This window comes from Vanacampus margaritifer, chromosome 8 (assembly GCF_051991255.1).
Source record: "Vanacampus margaritifer isolate UIUO_Vmar chromosome 8, RoL_Vmar_1.0, whole genome shotgun sequence".
Lineage (NCBI taxonomy): Eukaryota > Metazoa > Chordata > Actinopteri > Syngnathiformes > Syngnathidae > Vanacampus > Vanacampus margaritifer.
This window is the reverse complement of record NC_135439.1, coordinates 10,014,109-10,037,100: the sequence shown is the minus strand read 5'-3', so window position 1 is coordinate 10,037,100 and position 22,992 is coordinate 10,014,109. Positions and strand designations below refer to the sequence as shown.

The 22,992-nt window shown below is 39.7% G+C and overlaps 1 protein-coding gene across 1 annotated transcript in view; it reads right to left on the bottom strand.

Moving 5' to 3' along the window:
* Positions 1 to 22,992, bottom strand: part of ca16b (carbonic anhydrase XVI b) — a 136,114-nt gene that overhangs the window by 85,540 nt on the left and 27,582 nt on the right. The window contains exon 2 of the mRNA XM_077573100.1: positions 5,001 to 5,105. Within this exon, the coding sequence (XP_077429226.1) occupies positions 5,001 to 5,105 (105 nt within the window). The remainder of the gene's footprint in view (positions 1 to 5,000; positions 5,106 to 22,992) is intronic.

The window sequence follows — 22,992 nt, the reverse complement described above, 5'->3', positions numbered from 1 at the left end:
CAACGCACACAGGAAAGTGACATGTTAGATAAGAACTCTTATTGCAATCATTGCCTCATTCCCTGAGGGAGCTCGATCTCATTTTTAATAACTTGATTTTTTTTTTTGGGGGGGGGGGGGGGGGGCTCCATGAACATTGTTTATATTTATTTATATAATGCTCCGCTTGAATACATGATTGCATTGTAGTGTCCTGGTAGCAAAGGTGTAGGTTGACATCATTCTCATGCTCTACTGCCAACAATTTTGACACATTTGACAATTTCAAACAATTGGAATGAAAAGACGTTTAATTTGAACATGTTTGAAATGTAATGGTGTCTTAATTCATTATGGGATGCTGAAGCTAGTAGGACGCTGCAGGTTTGCGAGCATAGCTCAGTGCTGAAGTCTTGTCTTGTCCTCACTACCTTCCAGCTTCGAGCTCAGCCAGCTGTCTGCGTTTCTTTTTCCACTCACTTGCACAGAGCAAATGCCCTTAATAACCATTTAGCTGCTGAGGCACGCTTGTCGGTCCTTCATTCACAGCCTTAGCTGCTAATTACCTTTTCAAGGCGATGGACATTTCTACGTTGCCTCAATGCCTTCCTTTTCTCCCACCGAGCGGTAAAGCCAGCTGACTGGTGAAGGATTAGCGGACTGTACAATTCCACACAAACACCGACTTTGTTCCTATTACGAAATAATTTGCGTATGAAACTATTCCGATATCAGTCAAGAAGATGATTCCAATTAATGGGTTTGGTCTTCGTTAAGATGGATTGAAGTATAAATCCGCGCACACAATTGAAATATGTCAAATGGCGTTGCTGGTACAAATATAGGATTTGCTGCACAGCAGAGGCGGGCTGAGATTACTTTCATCATTAAAAATTAATGGCATTTTATCACATATAACATTAACTTTTATGGAGGAGATGCACGATTTCACACAGAGGCAGTCATCTACTAATTAATTTAATGTTACCACGTCAGTTATATTGAAACAAAGACTTCTAATCTATTTTCTATAATTAGACGTGTAATTAAAAATCTTTGAAAGGTACAGTGTTGAATTTAGTGACATCTAGTGGTGAACAAATAGAATGCAATGATTTTGAAATACGCGCACTACGGTGCCTACACTTTTGCAAGTCTACTACCAATTACTACTAATTAATATTTGGAGTGAGTGAGCCCGGCGAGCAGGAGCAAGCGTGAGCGGCTAGCAAGAACTAGCGTGAGAAGCTAGCACAAACTAGCAAGAGCAACGCAGATTGAGATAAATGGCCAGAGGTCAAATTACTGGACGATCCACCTGCTATTCTCTTTTGGGTATCCGTAGCAGAAAGATGGCGGCAAAACATGTCAGCCTACTGTACGTGAACTATGCAACAAAATTAGCAATTACTAGACCTTTAATTATATATTTTTATTTTTAGGTTTTTACACTCTAAAAACAGTTGGGTCAAAAGTAACCCAATCGTGGATCAAAAATGGACCGATTTTGGAGTGAGTGAGCCCGGCAAGCAGGAGCAAGCGTGAGCGGCTAGCAAGAACTAGCGTGAGAAGCTAGCACAAACTAGCAAGAGCAACGCAGATTGAGATAAGTGGCCAGAGGTCAAATTACTGGACGATCCACCTGCTATTCTCTTTTGGGTATCCGTAGCAGAAAGATGGCGGCAAAACATGTCAGCCTACTGTACGCGAACTATGCAACAAAATTAGCAATTACTAGACCTATAATTATATATTTTTATTTTTAGGTTTTTACACTCTAAAAACAGTTGGGTCAAAAGTAACCCAATCGTGGATCAAAAATGGACCGATCTACTTTATGGGTCAATTTGACCCAACTTTCTGGGTTGTTTTATAAAAAAATTCCTAATTTTTTGACGAAAGTCAAGGATCTGACGAATTTTTTATGAGTTGTTTTACACTAAAAGACCCATTTCTTGACTCATAGTTGAGTCAAATAGACCCAAGTAGAGGATCGGTCGATTTTTGACCCAACTGTTTTTAGAGTGTAAAATGAATGAATTATTAGTTCACCACTAGATGACACTAAATAATACACACTGTCCCTTTAAATCATCATGCTTTTCATTGTCACAGTCACTCACCCCAAGTCTCTACAAAAAGCTGTTGTTGATTTAAAATAATTCTCATAGCGCGTTTAATCATTTACGTACTCTTAAGGGAGGTGGCTCGGAAAAACAAGGTCATGCTTCAAATGATTACAGCCCCCTCTAACATGTTACATATTGTAAGAATCACGCATGGATAGTCATTCATTTCCTGTCCTGGTCAACTGGGAGAGACGAAGACCTGTACCTGAGGTGACATGCATACCCGAGCGCATTTTGCAATATTGCTCCATTTTCCTGCATATGAACGCTAACTTCTTCTACAATTGTTTTATCAAATACAAACTGCCCGCTCAATCTAATCGTTCACAGAAATGCATTACATTCCCGAGAGCAAGTTAGTTATTTTTCCGGAAGCTGTTTTTGGACCTTGGAAGCTGTAAATACAATTTAACAGAGTGCTTCTCGCCTCCTGGGCCCATCTAGCGAGGTGCCCTTTACCAAAGCACATAACCTCCATTTCCCACTGGACAGCTTTGTTTGCACGGGGGCCTCAGGTGTCTGCTGCAAATGTGTATATGGCTGAACACGAAGCAGTGCTTTAATGAAAAGGGGGGAAAAAATAAAAATAAACATGTGCTTGGCAGAACTGTTCCGTGCCGTTAAATGTATTCCAGTATTAAACCAGTGAGGTCAATCACTAGCTGATGTTCAGTTTCTTGAGGAACCTCAAAATGTGGGGCTCGTGGGTGGGGATGACATAAATAGTAAATGCCATGTGTAGCGAACGCCATCCGGTTGCTAATTTTTGCAACCACATCAAAGACAAAACATTTCTGCCATACCCCAAAGAGATTGGTTCACCTCCACAGATGACGATCCCCCCCCCCCCCCCATCTCTGGAATGCAGACTCCTCCAGAAGACCCCCAAAGATAACAGAAGCGCTTTGAAAAACACGCCAAGCTAAGTGAGAGTGGCGACGAGCGAGAGGGAGGAAGCAGCGTGTTGAGAGAGCGAGAGCAGGAGCAGATTGATAATAAGTAATACATGAATAATAATAACAAATTATTAGTAGTAGTTGTGTGTAGGCCCTCCACAGTTTACACTGTGACGCATGTTAATATACAGTCTTCACATATCTACATTTCTTTCCTCAGTCTTTGAACTCAAGTTTAGTCAGAAGAACATTTCAACCACTGCCACTGCCTGACTGTTGAACTGTCATCAAGCGTCAAAGTGTTAAATCTGTGTTTGTCTGTAAAGCAGAAAGACTCACACAGGGTTTTTCCTGTGTACAAAATTTAGAGGCGGCCACCTCCACCTTATTTGCTCGCCCCCTCCAGCCTGCGTGACTGATAATGAATGAATGCTTTAACATGATAATAGTCATATTCTTATTGGAACTGTTATTATTATTATTATTGAAACATGGAATTATTATATGTTGAATATAAAAAATGAAAGCGAGTCAGTTGAATTTACAGAATACATGCACGTCATGGTGCGTGGTCAGGATTAGGGATGTTTGATACCACTTTCTTCCCCGACCGATACGCAACTCTTGAGTAGTGATCGCTACTGATACCAAATACCGATACCACTAGTAAATCAAATTCCCCACCCATAAATGACAGATGATTTTAAACAAAGACCTACAGTATACTGTATATACAAAATATTAATTTTCCTTAAAATTGCATGAAGTTATTAGTGTAGTTTGATACAATTTTTTGGGCCCCCGATACTGATTCCGATACCCAGCTTTGCAGTATCAACCGATGACGATACCATACCGATCCCTTTTTTTTTTCTCAACATGAAAAAGCTGTCCCGCCATTGGTTCAGAGCATTCAAGGACCAATAGGATATCATAGCTCGGCATGCAGTGAACATGTCACACATCAGTGAATGTCGTGCATGAGCAAGACACAAGATGCTGCATCCAAAGTCTTATATTAGCGTCAGAATTAATGGTATCGGCATGTTACGTGTTAGTACTCACCAATACCGATACCACTGCTTTAATGCAGTATCGGGGGCTCTGCCGATACCAGTGCCGGTATCGGAACAACACTAGAAGTTATTGGCAACTTTGTATTCATATAATTTCTAATTTCTTGTCCCTGATCGTATTGACTGGTGTTGGCACCGATACCGATACCTGGTATCGGTAGTCACCCATCATAGCCAGGATGATACCACCTCTGCCTCAATTTAAGCCAGGGGAAAAACCCTGCGGAGTGTCCAAGTGCAGCATAGTGTTTCAGTGCCATCATATGTTTATGTTTATCAAAGTCATTTTTTGCTACCTCCTGTTTTTGTCCATTTGCCTGATAGGACTAATAATGTTAACATTACAGGTTTTATTAGCATTATTGCAGGCAGTTTGGACTTAGAAATGAATAATTCCAAATTGCTAGATTTCTAGAATCTTTATGGTAAATGGGTTAAAAGCCAACCAATGATCAGATTGTAGTCGACCTTTGAGGTAGCGTAACTAACTGTGGCTGCCTCCTTAATGTATGCAAGAAAAACAAACAAGGACACAAACTCGCCTCCATATGAGTGGTCACTTCGGGCTGCGGTGTTTTTTTTCCAAGTGTGAGGCAATTCTTGATTTCCCACAAGCACTTTGTTTGGCATTAAAAGCATGTATGCTAACAATAATGAGAAGCAGGAGGGAGGCCAAGAAATACAGCTGTTTTCGCATCTGGGCCAACTGTTGCACTGCGCGTCTGATGAAAGCATTCGCCAGGAACGCAGATAAATCTTAAAGAGTTATATCTTAGTGCAGTGGCTTTGACTTCCTGTTAAAATAGAGGGGAGGTCAGGAGGAGATGGAATGCATAAAAAAAAAAAAAAAACACAATTTCCCTCACAGGGACCAATAAAGTGAGAAAGACAAACAAGTGTGATTCTGAAATGAGATTTACCTGAGTAGGACCAGTAGGAGTCCCCAGCTGCCCTCCTCTCCCTTATTAGACCTGTGCTCCCATGATGCCTTGCTCCGGCATGGTGAGGCTGGCCATCTGATGCAACTGTGAGGGAAAAGAGGACATTTAGGGAGGCTGCCAATACGAGATTGCCAAATGTTAATGTTGTGCTAGGCCACTGGGTTGTAAATATGGCACATTTGTAGAATTTCCACGCTTGGAATTTGGTATTACTGCTTAAGTATCTTTATCAGATGGAAGTTGCAGCAACTCCCAGCATGGCGGTAACCCCAGAGGGAGATGATGATCAAAATACACTTCAGCAGTACCTACCACCTCCGATGTCTTCTCTTTAGAAGCAATAACAAGAAACGTGTGCCAACGAAAACCTCCCCCTTCCAGCCCAGTAAGCATCGTTTGACACAAAGCCTGAACGGCTGGCAATGATCATCACCATCAAGACCTGCAGACAACAAGATTTGCCAGCCTGCAGAGCCTGTGATGTGTTGTGCACTCCAGCAGTTACCAACAATTACATCCATTTCTGCAGCAGCTGGCCTGGAACTCAACTGCACCACTGATGCGCTACAGTGTGGCTGCCACAAGCAGTGACACCGTCAACCGCGCAGGATTAAATCACACATTTTCTTGTTGTACTTTGACAACCATCACACGGATTGCGGAGTGCCTCAGACTTCAAAAAATAAACACACTTCTCCACGTGAAATACTGTGGTAAAATCTACAATTGTATGCTACTTAATTATACCTTTCAATTTGAAATTTAACCACAGTGTTTGGGAAATACGTGCCCCGAGAGACACCCAAACTTTCATATGCCGACATTATAAAAGACTTCAATATGCACTTAAGACCAATGTTCAAAAAGCAATGGATAGCCTTTTTTCTTTTGCTTTTGTGTGGCTTTCTAGCGTCACACCACCCGCCTCTACAAAGGGCATTGAATGAACTTGAGATGAGAAGAATATATACTTAAATTACGACTCCAGCTTAACCATACACACTGACTTTCGTTGGCATACTTTTTTCTCTATCCCTCTAAAAAAAAAAAAAACGTTTTACAGTGGTTAACCTCTTTTTGCTCTTGTGTGACAAAAAAAAAAAAGGCAAAACAAACAACACGCAAATCACTTGAAATGGAAAAGTCTTGCAACAGTCAGAACAAAAGAAGCAATACAATGAATTCAATATTGCATAAACTAATAGATTTCATTTGGCAGATAAATATGAGGTGCTGAAAAAATAATAGCTAATGGCTAGTGTTAAACATGACAAGAAAAGCTTATTTTTGAAACACATTTCAACAGAATCTGTATCTATGAAGCGCCAACAAACATTGAGAAGTTTTACATATGCATTTGTATTGGTGGCACAGATAATAAAAAAATGTAGTTGCCATGAGGCATTAAGTAGGTTTCTATCCACCTATTTGTACTCTAATGTTCAAGAATTGTGAAAATGAACCTGAATGGGGGGGGGGGGGGGTGGCTAAAATTTGCAAAAAAAAGTTTTTCGCTTGGAGATAGTGTATTTTTTTTTGTTTATTTTTGCAGATTCTGGCTATGGAAACAGGTTTAAACAATAACACGGCCAGATACACGTCACATGTTTTGACCGTATATTACAACACATGCACATATTGTAGTCAAAAAAAAATAATGGTGGCAGATGATAAAATAAGGTTTGTGGTTGGGGGACGAAAAATGGAAATGTTTCTGGAATTAATAAAAGAAGCAAACAATCTTTTGTTGACTGTCAGCCCAGTGTCTTGTGGCAGAAAGATGATGACATTTCATGATGCCTCTCCACACAATATTCGCTAAACTATAATAAATGGGAACGGGCATAAATTGCATGTTTGTTTTGCGCATTTTCACTACACTTTGGAAACATTTGGATGGAAACCCCATTAATGACGAACGAGTATCAGATTCTGATATGACAACCGAGAGCAAAAATATTGCACTTTCACAGTATTCCCATTACAGCTCTAAAATGTATTATTTTAAAATGTCTGGGTGAATAACTTTTTCCATTTAAAGTGTGTTGATACATTGATAAATGTTTTTCCTAAATAAAACCAAAAAGTAGTACAACAGTAAAAGTACTTATTACTTAGAAAATGAGACATTCTTCTTTGCTCTTTTCCCCTTTGTGAGGCAACAGAGTAGAAACCAGTTGGTGTTAGCCATGCTAGTTAGCTCGTTATTAGCCTCGTCAGCCAATCTGTTTATTTCATGTAAAAGTACTTATTACTTAGAAAATGAGAAATTCTTCTTTGCTCTTTTCACCTTTGTGAGGTAACAGAGTAGAAACCAGTTGGTGTTAGCCATGCTAGTTAGCTCGTTATTAGCCTCGTCAGCCAATCTGTTTATTTCATCGACTGTAGACACGCTAACTCTTGTAGCTAGTTGCAAATGTTTATTTCAAGACAGCAGTATGTAATTATATCAATGTTACTTTGAATTTGTCGAAGAGTGGTGGGGAAAGGAGAAAAGTTAGCAGGCTTTATGAGTAAAACCGCTGATATTAGCGGTTATGAACCTGACTCTTTAAAACCGCGGTATACCTTGAAACTAGTAACCGGTTTATGCTTAATTGCCACTACGGAACATATTGTGTTCAATTCATCTATCAAACAACTGTCGGCAAAACAAATGTAAGCCACAATGATAAATGATGCTAATTTAACCAAGAAGTCTAGGAGCTAAAAGTCATTGACTTGTATCTCTTGGTTATCTCAGCACCCCATAGCCTCTCTCACCCCTCCAGCCACTTAAAATAATCTCGACTGTTACTAATAGTTGCATCATTACTGGGGATTAATTAAACAGCAACTGCATCAAGACAAGCTCTCCCTTGCACTATAAGTCAGCGCATTGATGCCTGGAAAAATGGCATCCACTGCGACGTGAGTGTATTCCAAATCGAACGCGACGTGCTCAGACGAAGGTCACAGGGGCTACAGTGGAAACGTCATAAATAGCCGCTTTGTGATCACATCTAACAACTCGCAGTGGATTAAAATGATGCGTGTGAAACAGAGAGGGGAGGCTTGCTTCTGCGGCAGAAAACTAGGAGCATATTTGAAGGCAGGTTGTGAAACAGGAGGGCCGCGCAAGCTTTGATCAGAGAGCATAGGAGACAGCTCCATGTCAACAGTTTACTCTCATCCATGTCAGCTGTCCCCCGAGGGCAAAGGATTAAAGCCACAGCATCGCTGATTGAGCCCAGCAGAAAATGCATTTTGTGCTGGGCCTGAGACGGAGGGTAGCTATACTGCGCTTAAACCTTACTACAGGTCAAATGAAGGAAACGCATGCAATTTACAATTATATCTAATGGTTTAACACTAACTCATTGTCTTTCTGTTTTCCCCCCCCCCTAAGTTTTTACCTCCTTTTATTTTAGGAAGAAACAAGTGTTCAAAGGCTCTATGGATCAAGAGCATGTAATGTCTCAGCATACAAACTCCTTTCCCCCTTTTCATCGCCCTGAGGGCAATCTCCTCTGCTGCTCTACTGAGCTATTTGTTCCATAATATCACACTCAACAACAAGCCAAGAACCCCCCGAGAGCTTTGGAAAAAAAAACAACAATAGCCTAACAACCACCACAGGAGCGTTTCACCTGAATTAGACATCCGGGATTCAAGTTAAAATATCATTGCATCAACAACATGTAGTGGGAAAGTGTGTTAAGTTACTCAGCTGAAAAGGATCAGGTCTATTAGTGAAATGGCATTTATTAGGGATGGGAGCCGTGATTTGAATAAACACATTTTCACAACAACATTAAAAAATAAAATAAAAATAGTTGACTTAATCAAAATAGTACTATAAAAACAATCAAAAGACTTACATCCCTGAAACATTAAATTAACACTGCGGCGTGACTGGAATGCTAATTACTGCAAAATAACCCATCACCATATAATCAGGGATGTGATTTGACCAAAGTGAAATTATCTGAAAATTTAGCCGGGGGTCTGGGGGCCGCTGGCACCCAGCTAGGTCCAGGGCAGTGCCCTCGTGGGGGGACAAGGGGCCCCGGAGCTCATGGGTTTTCCGTGTTTTTAAGTACTTTCAATGCACTCACATGACAAAGAAATAGACAAAACAACAGCATAAATTTTCAATGTATATTGAACTATCCCATATAAAATGGCAGTTTTAGGCAACTCAAAATCAGTCACATTCAAAAACATTGGACTGCCTTTGCTTTTAAAAACTATCACTGAGAATATCATCATATCTAACTAATGTGATTACTAAATTAACACATAAATAATGTTGAAGAGTTCAAATTTCATGAACAAATAATTGTATCATGACCAAATGAAAAGTAACTCATATTAGAGCATACCACAAATGTCTTTGTTATAGCAGAAGATGTTATCTGTCGGGGAAAAAAAAAACGGAATTTTTTTTTTTGGGGGGGAGATAAAAAAAGCGGAATTCCGCGAATTAGCGGAAAAATCACATCCCTGATATAATGTATATTTACCATGTGTTAAGTGTCAGCCAGTAAACTCTTAGTATGAGTGGCTGTTTATGTCAATAATGTCCGTGTGTGAAGAGTTCTGTCTATGAAATTTTTCTTGAGAGGAAAAACAGATGTATATTTGAGAAGCTACGCGTGTTTCAAGTCGACGACATACTCGGGGACAATTGATTGAAAAACTGGCGTGGCGTGGCCGCGTGGTAGAGTTGTCGTCTCCCAACCTGAAGGTTGTGGGTTCGATCTGCAACCAAGTTTTTTTTGACCATGTCAAAATGTCATTGAACAAGACACTGAACCCCTCAGTAGGTAAATTAGGAAAGCAGAGTTAAGGCGCTTTGAGTACGGTAGAAAAGCGTCCATTTTCTATAACTGTCTCGAAGGGTGGAGGTAATTGTATAGGGAAATATGGTATTTGGGGAAATTTGTACCCCTTCATTAACCCCTCAAATTATCGCATCAATGATGTCAAGTGTTTTATGCGGCTGGTATGGTAACCCAGGGAATGGGTCCGAAATGAGGGATCAGACAAAGCACGGCTCAGAACTCCCTCTGAAGAATAACTATTAGATGACATTGGCTCAGTTCACCGCCCCCCGTTTCTCTGGAGCTTGGCCTTGAGGTGGCGCCGATGGCAAGGGCCTCGTGGCCAAGCCGGCGGGGACCATGGGAGTCTGATCCCCAGCTACAGAAGCCGGTTTTAGGGACATCCTTCTGGCAGGGAAGGAGCTCGAGTTGGTATGCGATGTCGAGAGGATCTCACTAGATATAGTCTTGGGCTGTCTTGATACACTTGGACTCTGGAACTAGCCCTCTTGAGATTTCCAATCATGGAGTTGGCCACACAGAGGACCCCATGATGCTGGCTTTTCTGTCCTAGTATGACCGGTGTCAGAGTTTCGACCACACTGTTATTCCTATTTGTTTCCAGTGAAGATTAGACTCCGCCAAAGCTGCCCTTTGTCATCGATTCTGTTCATAACTTTTATGGACACAATTTCTAGGCGTAGCCGAGGCGCGTTCCGGTTTAGTGGCCTCAGTGTTGCATCCTTGCTTTTAGCAGACCATGAGGTCCTTTTGGCTTCATCAAGCGGAGACCTTTTGACTTTCTCTGGAGTGGCTCGCAGCGGCGTGAAGCATTTTAAAATCAGCAGCTCCCAAATCTGAGGTCATAGTGTACACTTCAGCCAGAAAAGGTTGGAGTGCTTTGTATGGGTTGGAAATGAGATCTTGCAGTTCAAGTATTTTTTGCGGTCGTTTGCTGGTCGATCTACATTCCCACCATCAACCATCGTCACAAGCTGCGGGTCGTGATGAAACAAGATCACAGATGCGAAAGGAGGTTCCTCCGCAGGGTTTCCGGGCCCTCCTTTCCTTAGACTTCTGACCCTACAAACCAACCTCAGAATAATCAGGGAGGAAAAAAATGGATGGACAGCTGGATAAAATGTTAAAATGTATGAACATGGATGGTTTGTGATATGGTGAATTAGAAAACTACAAAATGGCCGCCCTCTGAGATGGATAAAAACCCGGTGGATTCTGCTGCTTAATTAATATTCCACAAACACAATATCATCTTTAGACAAGTGGGGCTGCATAGAACATATTTTTTGGGTTGACTTCCCCTTTCCCACAGTTTCATTTAATGCAAAACTAAATCTGTACATACCGTTGTAACGTACACTACTTCCCTAATATCGCTTCTAGCAACAAAAAAATAAACCATAAATATGATGATGTTCTTGCTTTGAATAATAACCAAAGCCACATGCCCAGGCAGTCAAATGCACACAACTTTCGCTTTGCTTTTGCTGCTGCTGCTGTTGCTGCAGCGTGAAAGTTCACCGCACCCCCCGAGGCTCCCCACAGGTCCCAAGAGCAGATAAGTCATCGCAGCTCCAAACACTGTGGACTGACTGATTCGGTAGAGCAAGTAAGAAGCCGCATTGGGCAATGGGCAACAAACAGATTTGCTAATATGACTGTTTGAACCAACGTGGGCTTAAAGCAGCAAATGGAAAAAAAACAATAACAAAAAATATAATATAATATATAATATAATATAATTCATATTGCTCTGGCCAGGAGGGATTTTTATCTTCGCTGCTGTAATTTACATGGGGAAATTGTTACGCGGGGCATAGGGACGAAACTAATGATTCTCCGAGCTCGCAATGTTTTACTTGAATTGACTATTATTGACTGGTAATAAAAAAAAATCAATTGCCTGCTACATAAAAATTGTCTCTTCTAAAGAAGAAATATGTCATTTCCTGGATGTCTCTGTTCCAATTCCAAATAATTATGACACTTGCTTTTCACAATTGTGGTGATACAAAAATTGAAGTTTCTTCCTTAAGATGATGATGTCATTAGGACTGGAGAAAGGCGAACATTAAAAATTTGGCGATACAACCTGGACCTGACAAGACAGATCAGTCCATTACTGCGGTTCACATTAAGACAACATTCATTTTTTGGCGAGTCATCATGTGGCACACTTGGGTTTCACGTTAATTAGCGGAAGCAGTTACGACCTCCCACCTTGAAAGCTTCTACCTGAATGCCATTGCCGCTAATTACTATAATAATTAGTAACAGAGCGAGGTGATTATGTGCCAACATGACTGGCGGAAACCAGAGACGCTCGCCCAAAATCATTTTCACATTTACTAACTTGAGACCATTTCCGGGCACAAATTGTGCGAGTAATTAGAACAGGATGATGATGTGAGATTGAGATGATGCCAGCCTTGTCGCTTAATGAAGCATAATGTGCGACGGCCACCATTTTCAAGTGCAATTTATAGATATCAACTGCATCAAGTAGTTGCTGGTATTATTTTCTTTAAAATAAGTCAACAATAATCTAGCTATACCACGTAACTTCAAAATTAAAACGCCACAATGATCATACTATTTGGAAACCTTCCACAATTTTTTGATCTGCCTGTCATCGCAGACTCCAGCTCAGTTATTTTAAGAGTTAACGCTATGTGTGTGTTTTGTTTGTTTTTTTAAAGAAGAAATTAGTAGGGCTGGGTTTCTTTTTTTTTATAGCCTGATATCAGTTCATAAAACCATAAATTTACCCTTCAATACATCTTTTTTTCCAATGAATTAATCTAAAAATAGAATTTTACTTAGAAGCCTAAAAGGTTTTTTTTGTTTTGTTTTTTTGTGGCTTGCTGTTTTCTTGCAATTTACTGTTCACGGTAATTTAAAAGTAATTTTCTTATTTATTTTCCAAAGAACTGACTTATTGTGCTGTCAGACAATTCAGAAGGTTTTTAACTTATACTTACATTTTTTTTTAAATACAATACACATGTAATATTAACTCTTAGACTGCCAAAAACGTTAAATAACGTTTAGTAAAATCCTATGGAGGAGTGCCAAAGACGTTAAAAGACTTTTTTTTTTTTCAAAACAGAGGTGAAACTAACCATTTTCTATTGTTGATTACTGAAAAACGGAATAAGGTAGAAACAAACTTTTTTTTCTAATGAAAGATGACAGTCCAATCTTTCATTTGGTAGTATGTGTGTTTCCATAGTCCAAACACATAATTTTCTGTGGACTTTGAAAGATCAGTCAAAAATGCTTAAATCGGCTGGCACCCACGGCATCCCTTTTCTGAAAACGTCTGGCAGTCAAAGAGTTAATCAAAAGAAAAAAATATAGGTACCTAATGAAATCCTTAACTGAATTAAACAAAACAAAAACAAAGTGAAACCAATTGAATCGGGCCCCTGTGATTGGAATCAAATAGATTTTGAGGTAATGAATCACACCCAGCACTGAAATGCAAAAATAGTCCTGAAAAATAGAATTGGAGTGCAACCTAGCAGTATCTTATATACACCGGTAATCCGGATTTTCAGATACATTTTGATTGTTTTGAATCCCAGTGTCCTACAGAAGAACTCGACCTGCCTCTTGGATTATGATCGACCTTTACGGTTCCATTGTTCCAACATCATTTTCATTGCCTTTTCCCTCCTAAATAACAGAAAAAAAGCTAAGCCTGTCCCGCCTTATTTTAGTCGAGAGCTCGACATACCACCGCGTATAAATTGCGAGCAATTACCGCAAAGTAAAAAAGATGCCATTTTTTTGGAAGTAAATCGCCTCCCCTGGGACAGAAGTGTGATGTATGTCGTCTTCCACCTTGGTAGCAGCATGAATGAAATCGCTGCAGAAAAACTACAATGTCTTCCTGCCATTACTATGTGATGTCACCGCCCATTATCTTGAGAACGCTCACAACATTTCAGTTTCATTTACAGAAGACAAGTCATCGTGTAGCGACGTAGCACGTGTCCTGACATCATTTCACCTTGTTCGGTGAACACCCGCACTCCAAAAAGGGTGAAAATTAACACAAGCTCGTTATCATGTGTGTGCACTTTATGCAGAAGTTGTCCTAAAAAAGGGTGATATGTCAGATGTAGCATCTGGAAGAAATGCAATATTTTCTCACATGTCAATCAGTGTTTCACATTTCTGCCCAGCAGCCTGCTTTACATTCATCAGCTAACACACACACACACACACACACACACACGCGTTGGACATTTTGACGGAATGGGAAGCAAACTTCATTCCGCCTCAAACTCTTTCCACATTTTCAGTTTGAGGAAGAGAGAAAGCCTACCATTAAATTGACTAATTAAGAGCAAAAACACAGTCCCATTATTTTGTCTGAATTTTCACCAAACAGAAGTGAGCTCGGGGGTGGTTTCACAGCCATCACAAGCATGTAACAGCTCCCGATTTAAATTGCTTTGCATATGAAGCATAAAAAAAAAAAATGCACACAGAGAGACAGCTGCTGTCTGTACAATCTCATCAGCAAAGCATTGAGGCAACTGTCAAATGACATCTGCTTCTCTTGAACAGTTTTTTAGTGAAGCGCTAAAATGCACGCAACTTTTTGACAAATGCTTAATGCGGGCTTTCTGGCGATTCTATTCACTTTCAATTAGGAACTTGTGGTCCGCCATTTTACATTTGAAACCGGGCCTACGCTGTGCGAGTGGAGCCAGATTCCAAGTCAATCGACTTACTTTTGAACGAGGGCCAATTTCAAGTCTAGTCAGCCGCCGCAAGTCTTGGACAGTAGCGGGGAAATGAGAAATGATTGGCTGCCGCCGAGCAGTCGAACGGCATTTGGATGGATTTCTAGCGCGTCTGAAATTTGGTCGGCTGCGACTGTGATCACGCACAGATGAATCAGAGTTAGGAGTTAGATTTCCCAATTTCCGAGTCTTGTAAAGTGGATGAAGAGCCAGCGAAAATCAAGTCAGGATGGATGTCGTTTCATTTGTTGACTGTGTGTGCCTGTGTCTCGTTTTATGAGATTTCAGCACAGATTAAAGCAGGCAGTTAGCAGAGGCAGATTACTTTGTTTGCATTGGGCGGTTTCAACCTCTTTGACTGCCAAAAACGTTAAATAACGTTTAGTAAAATCCTAGGGAGGAGTGCCAAAGACGTTAAAAGACGTTTGTTTCAAAACAGGTGAAACTAACCATTTTCTATTTTTGCTTACTGAAAAACGGAATAAGGTAGAAACAAACTTAGTCAAAGTCAACATTAAACAGTTCTTGACAATAATATGTTATATGTGACCTCACTAGTCTAAACGTGACATTCTGAGCAATATTACATTTGTGGTATATGAGTTATGAAGCAAAAGCCAGACGTTTTTTTTTCATCCATCTCAGGGGGCGGCCATTTTGTCACTTTTGGTGTCGACTGAAGATGACATCACAGTTGCTCATCGCAGCTCATCTGTTTTCTGAAGCTTGGGTCGACTTCCCCCTTAACTCTTTGACTGCCAAAAACGTTAAATAACGTTTAGTAAAATCCTATGGAGGAGTGCCAAAGACGTTAAAAGACGGGGTTTTTTTCAAAACAGAGGTGAAACTAACCATTTTCTATTGTTGATTACTGAAAAACGGAATAAGGTAGAAACAAACTTTTTTTTTTCTGATGAAAGATGAGAGTCCAATCTTTCATTTGGTAGTATGTGTGTTTCCATAGTCCAAACACATAATTTTCTGTGGACCTTGAAAGATCAGTCAAAATGCTTAAAATCGGCTGGCACCCACGGCATCCCTTTTCTGAAAACGTCTGGCAGTCAAAGAGTTAACAATGTGAATCTACATTAGTGGTGCAACGGATCACAAAAGTCAAGGTTTGGCTCGGATCACGGCTTTCAGTCACGGATCGGATCATTTTTTCGGATCAGCAAAACAATAAAATAAAAAAAGGGGGGATGGGGGGGTTAAGATCCCCTGCTTTAGTCAAATGTGCAAGACTTAAACATAACTGCAACAATCAATTTGCACACAAAGAACACTTTGATTGTACAGTACAAGTTGAAATGGAAGCTTTCTAAATTCTTAACAGCTGGAGGGAGTACGTAAAAAACAAAAAAAAAAAACGTGTCTCTTGGAGTGGGAAGCGCATGTGTTTCTCATTCCTGGGGAAGTGGGCGATGTGGCTCCATATCCCCGAAAGTGTTCAAGTCACACCGAGGGAACTCGCAAACATGAGAAATGCCAAGATCAGCCAAAGATCAGGCACGGGGAGGACTCGCCTTTGGGGCTGGAATGTCAAGCTCACAAATACTTAAAACAACTATTCAAATCCCAATGAAGAGAATTTGGCCTACACAGCGAAAAGCAAACAAGCCCGTTCAGCAAAGAGTACACAAGAACCCCTAGGCCGGAGAAAGGAAGCCATATTACGGTTCAATTAAGCTCAGCAGTCTGGCTTTAAAACAGTTCCATGCCGGAGGGAGGGGGAACAATCCAATAGTCAATTTAGAAATTTACCTTAAGACCTTGTCATGTCTCTTCCAAAGTCTGATGGCCTATTGAGGCCAGTCTAGCTTTTTATTCATCATGTTAATTGACAGGTGGTGCTACTGCAAACAGTGGCGAGATGTTTGTTTCAACTCCTTGCTGGGCGCTGGGAACCTCAAACACAACTTCCTGGACAGACGCTGAGAAAATAAGGAGAAATAGTGCCAGAATGAGCGGCACTAACTTTGAAATAAGTCCAGAACACACACACACACGTACGCACACACCCTCTTGGGCATTGTGTGTATTCCGGCCTTGGACTGCCGTCCAAATAGAAAACAATTTAGCTTGAGATTCATCAGGGAACTTGAACAACAAAGCAAGCAAAATAGGAGGAAGGGCAAAGAAGGCACACTCATCTTTGCTCATTAGGCTGCACTTATACTGCAGCCTGTTCAAGTAAGAAGTGGATAAGGTCTTCTAATTAAAATCTCATCTAAGCGTGTCATCAACTGACAACCTGACAAAAATCACAATTTCCGGCAAGGTGTTCTAGAAGCAAAATCGTTTTTTTTTTTTTTTTTAGGCATGTGGGCTGACCATGTTGAATCGTTAGTAGGGATGAGCAAGATTCGGGGAAAAAGTCAACGTTTAAGAATTCTGTGGACTGTGTGGAGCTGATTGGTGATTAGTCGTGTCAATTAAGATAAAATGGAGTGCACTACTTGAGAGGTGCTATTGATTCGATTGACACGTTAAGAAGTCCAACATGTTGCATGCAGACCTCCTCTATGACAGTTCCTCCTGGCAATGTGACTTAATAAAAAAAAAAAAAACGGTGTTAGAACAAGAGCAATCATCAATAACATAAAAAAAAACATTGCTAGTTGCAAATAATTTTTTGTACTAGCATGACTTGATTCTCCCTTCAGCACATACGTCTCTTTTATAAAATGCCTGAACTTAAACACTTTTCATCTGCGTGAATTCTCACCCGCTGTGAATAACTTGTGAATGAAGACCGCCTTACATTATCAGAGAGGTGTGTTCAGTGACAACGAAGGTTGTCTGGAAATCATAAAACATGGGAGTTTTACGAAGAATTGCGACAGTGAAATATTGAAAAAGAAACACACATTTCTACTTATTAATGAATGACTAAGTGGTTTTCCATCCATCGATCCATCCATTATCGGAACCGTTTATGCTCAACAAAGATCGCGGGTTTTCATTTTCGCATAATCAATATTTTTTACTTAAATTTAAACTGTTTAGTAGCACACTATTTTCCTCTCGAGAATGATTATTAAGTGAGATTTTAGACAAATCTCTTCCCAAAGAATTTGGTCGGTCAGCATCAAAATGTTCAGAATCATTTTGGTCTATGAAACTGCTTTTAAAACGTAATCCAACGGCTCATGTCCACCTATATGGGGTACTTGCTTAGCGGCTAGCTGCTAACACTGCTAGCAGCTAATGCTGGAGACACCGCTGAACGCTGGTAAACAGGCACCGTATAACACAATGTTAGCATAATTACGTTGTATTTTCAAGTGTCCTTAATTAGAGATTGAACTTGAATTCAGGATCAGGTTGCGTTGTTTGACGTCGGTGGCATCAGTTTGTTATGGCAACACAAACAACCAAACAGTCAATAAGCAGGTAGCCAATGTAGGGAAAATAAAAACGCCTTGAGCATTATTTTTATTTTTTTATTTTAACTCGGGGACTCATTTCACCCCTAATGATGATCTCATTTCGAATGACTTACTAATGTACTTCTGTAACATCTAGGACTGTTTCACTGAACACAAAACTGAAATACTCACAGAAAGCCGTGATTTATTCTGTTGCACTGTATAAATGGCAACGGGTGGTTTGACAGGTAATTTGTACTTTTTGCCATAAAATGGAAGAGCATTTAATTGTTCTGCCTTTCACCATACACTGTTGGCAGAGATAAATAAACAATGACATCTCGAACTAATTTAATGAAAAAATGCATTTTGAAAAATTTGGTAAAATTGACATTTCTGCGGAAGTAATCATCTCTCACAGCACATTACTGTTCCAGGGCACCCTGGCAGGCAGTGACTTAATTAAACTGATAAATAATTTGCTAACGCTTTGTTATTGGCCAAAGTATAGTCCAATTCAAGTACTTTGTATAAAAGCTCTCAAATTAGTCAAAGGAATATGAAAGTAATTACGTCGAAATGGAAGCCAAATTTTAAGGATGGAGAGGTGGAGGTGTTGGCGCCGTGTGTCAAAAGGCACCCATGCAGTTTTCTTTTGTCACAGAGCGCTTAAGGCTGACTCTTGCCAAAAGGCCACCTGCCAAAATTGCCCCAAATGTCACCGCCGTGGTGAGGTACCGGTATACACGGACTGCCACAGAGCCGGAGCACAAACGGAGAGACCTACGGACCACCATGACAAACAAAATCTGAAGAGTACAACGGGCACGCGCAAGGGACTTAGAAGTGGCCCACGAGCGCCTCAAATGAACCGCACTGGAGGAATAAGTGGCATCCACGCTTTCTACAGTAACCACGGTGACTAGTGGTTTTCAAATTAGAGTATACTGTAAAACAATCTTTTTTCATAAATATTAACTGTAGATTTAAACAGCATTCAAACTAAGTGCATAGATCTTCCAAGGTCACTTGATATAAAAAAAAAAAATAAAAAAAAAAAAAACGCTTACATTGAGGAGAGAATACTCGGCCATATTTGACAGGGAACGCCCACATTTTAGGGTTGCTCCAATCAGATTGTCAAGTTCTGATGGGAAATTTCACTGGTGCTTTCGTCTTTAATGCTCGCTCGCTATAGTAATAATAACAACTAGGATTACTGCATAATCTCAGTTGAACTATTTCCTGGATGCCAGAAAGATAGAGCACACAACTGTGGAGCCCTTTTTTCTGGATGTGGAAGAAGGTCTAATCTGTTCAAAATGCGTTCTACTTTTATACCGTCTTGGCCGCCCACCCACACCGGGGGGCGGCTCACCCAAGCCCATGAAACAATGTGTGACCCGATAGGTGTGCCAGAGTGCAGGTAGATAGGAAGACGCCAAGCCAGGACAGGTTACAGCAGAGCCTAGCTCAAGTCACCGATCTATTCTTTAGGAGACCTAATCTAACAAATTGTCTATTTATATATATATATATTGCAACTAACGATTATTTTAATCTGTTGATCTTTTTGATGATTCGGATAAGAAAAAGAGACTTTTTTTTCTCTTTTTTTTCTTGGAGAGCTCAGTATTGTTCATTCGGTAATTTTACCGATTTGACATGTCATCATCATTGCTCTCCTTTTTTTTTTGTATGTGGGTGAGTATCTGTGTGTGCGTGTGTGCGTGCGTGCGAGTGTGTGTGTATTCATTAGTTCACCTTAAACCTATTAAAAAAATGTTTTTTATTTTGAACGATTTATTTATTTTGATCTGTAGCATATCAGAAAATAGGGAAACAAGTGGATTATTATTATTATTTTTCAAAGCAAAATCAGATGCAAATGACCTTTTATTAATTCAACACAAAGATAGAAATCAAAGACCATTTACCGTTGAGAGGTTGTAATTCTGAGGATTTGGACAATTTTAAGTTAAACAAGATCCATCTCAAATGATTAATCAATGATCAAAATGGTTGTTGATTAATTTGATAATAGATTAGTTGTCGATTAACTCTTTGACTGCCAAAAACGTTAAATAACGTTTAGTAAAATCCTATGGAGGAGTGCCAAAGACGTTAAGACGTTTGTTTCAAAACAGAGGTGAAACTAACCATTTTCTATTGTTGATTACTCAGAAACGGAATAAGGTAGAAACAAACTTTTTTTTCTAATGAAAGATGACAGTCCAATCTTTCATTTGGTAGTATGTGTGTTTCCATAGTCCAAACACATAATTTTCTATGGACCTTGAAAGATCAGTCAAAATGCTTAAATCGGCTGGCACTGGCGACAATCCCTTTTCTGAAAACGTCTGGCAGTTAAAGAGTTAATCATTGTATATCTAGCAAATAATCTTTTAAAAAATGAACCCTGTCTATTGTGCATCAATTTGTGAGACCAATGAAAGAACAACAGCTTGACTGGATTGCTGCCGCTCATCAGGTTTGCTCGCACCTCCTCTACCTGCCTGCTGGCTTCTCGCTGAAAATCAATTCATCGGAGTGTCAACCCTTCCCAGACAGTCTTGCGCGACTTGCTCATCGACCCACGGGATCTCCGGATTACAGCGACCCGTAAACACCACATGATGTTAGGCCAGATATGTGCGAGTGTGTGTGCTCAGCTTGCACGCTAGTTAGCATCGCGGAAGCTGAAGGCCCTCATGGATCATCAAGCATTTGCATCCATTCATTGCATTCTGGACAGCACGGTACCAAAAATGTTATTTGGCCACTTCAGCGCTTCAAGAGCGTGCAAATCCTTTCCTGCGGATTTTGATCAAATAAAACATGTCAACCATTAAGGTCATGTCCACACTGACAAAGGTATTCTTAGAATGGTGTAATATTTGAATGTGTTTGTTTATATACGGCGCTAGTAGGTTAAGCCATACTTGAAATGATTGTTCTGAATATTTTAAAAAGCTCACATTTTAGTATATTTGTGTATTATGTCTATAGATGAAAATTGTCATTGAATGCATATTTTATTATTGTTTGATCTCTTCAGGATTGTGTTTGGCTAAACAAAACAGGAAAAATACAATATGGGTCTATAGCAACAATATGTTTTTGTAGGGGTGTCAAAATTTGTGTGTTAATTTTGAGTTCATTTAAAGTTCCTTTATCACCATTAATTTTTTAACGCAACGCAGCACGTCAAAATTTTACAGTAATAAATTTAATAATAATGCATACATTTGTGTCGTCTGTGATCAAGTTATATTTTACAATTTGAAAAATGCGCAAAATTTCACATTAGATGAGATAGCTCTTAATGTGAAAAGAAAAATGCATATGTCTTACATATGCAATTATGCCATCTAGTGGCAGAAAAATGACTTTAACACAAATCAATGTCACACTTGTTTTTTACAGTACAGAACATATTTTTAATTTTAACAAAATTTCATGAATTGATATGAGATTACTGTATAAATGACTAAAAGATGCAGCCATATTTGTATGAGTTTAAATGTGTTTCCACTTATGTTAACTTTCTCACTGCCAGACGTTTTCAGAAACGGGTTGTCCCCACTGCCAGCCGATTTAAGCATTTTGACTGATCTTTCAAGGTCCACAGAAAATGTTGTGTTTGGACTATGGAAACACACATGCTACCAAATTAAAGATTGGACTCTCAGCTTTCATCAGAAAAAAAAGTTTGTTTCTACCTTATTCCGTTCTTCAGTAATCAACAATAGAAAATGGTTACTTTCACCGAAATTCTCTGTTTTGAAACAAAAAACGGAGAAAAAGAGCTTTTTGTGAAACAATGTTATTTCATGCACTCTAGTGAATTGTACACTTCTTTTTGTCCATGAATGATGCCACAAACAACTAAATAGTGCTTTACTTCTGTAAAACGCTTTCACCAACAATGAAAAAGTGTTTTTTGATTGCAAAATACGTTTATTTCCATTCAACAGTGTCTTTAGACGTCATTGGCAGTGCTCCGTAGGTTTTTACTTGACGTCTATAAACGTCAATGGCAGTGAAAGAGTTAACAGGAGTATGAAACCTTAGGATTTTTTTTTTTTTACATTTAATTGTACGTTTAGAACAGATACAAAATGTGTGATCAATCGTGAGTTAACTATTGAAGTCATGTGATTCATTACAATGGCAAATTTTAATTGCCTGGCATCGCTACTTTTTGCATTAAAATCTTAAGACTGCGGATATATCACAATTATACCATGATTAATCACACTCATGTATTTGATTCTGGTTGATGAGGCCTGTACAACATGCATGTGTTGCTCTGCACAAATTATGTGAATTATGTGAAAAGCACACATCAAAGTCTTGAGTGTATTCAATCAAGCTTGAATGAAGAAAAAAAAAATGGGGGTGGAGGAGGTGGGGCACATCCTGGTATTTAGTCTATATCGATAAGATGTTGATAAAGGACCATTGTTCTATTGTCTGGCTCCAACCAAGTCTTATGAATGAAAATGTTCCAACTTCCTGTAAGGAAATGGAGAACATTTACAAAAGTGGCTGCATTTCCAGTACAGGAAGAGTCCTCAAGAACGGCTGAAATAATTCCGTAAATCTAAATTGTGTCAATCTGCTGTCGACTGCACTTCAAGGGCAACACTCCTACAGTGAATTAAGTGCATTGAATAGCCGCGGTGCCTGCTGATTAAGTGCATCAGGGACTCTGATGAAAACCATTAACAAGATTAAACAAATTCAAGGGTATTGACCTCTTTAGTAGACCCGTTCCTTTCAGGGAATACAATAAAGAATCTTGAACAGGTTTCAACACAGGGTCATATCAAACCAACTGGCCACAGTTTTATTACCCTTTGCACCATCTAATGATGATCCATTGCAGGACTGTATCAACATCTCTGCCTTTGCAAAGAAGATCATTCTCAGTTTTGATTGACAGAGTCGGAGAGGTGTTAATCTATTACGGGCGCACCGTACGAGGAAGGAGACCGTCACTGCGGCATACCGGCAA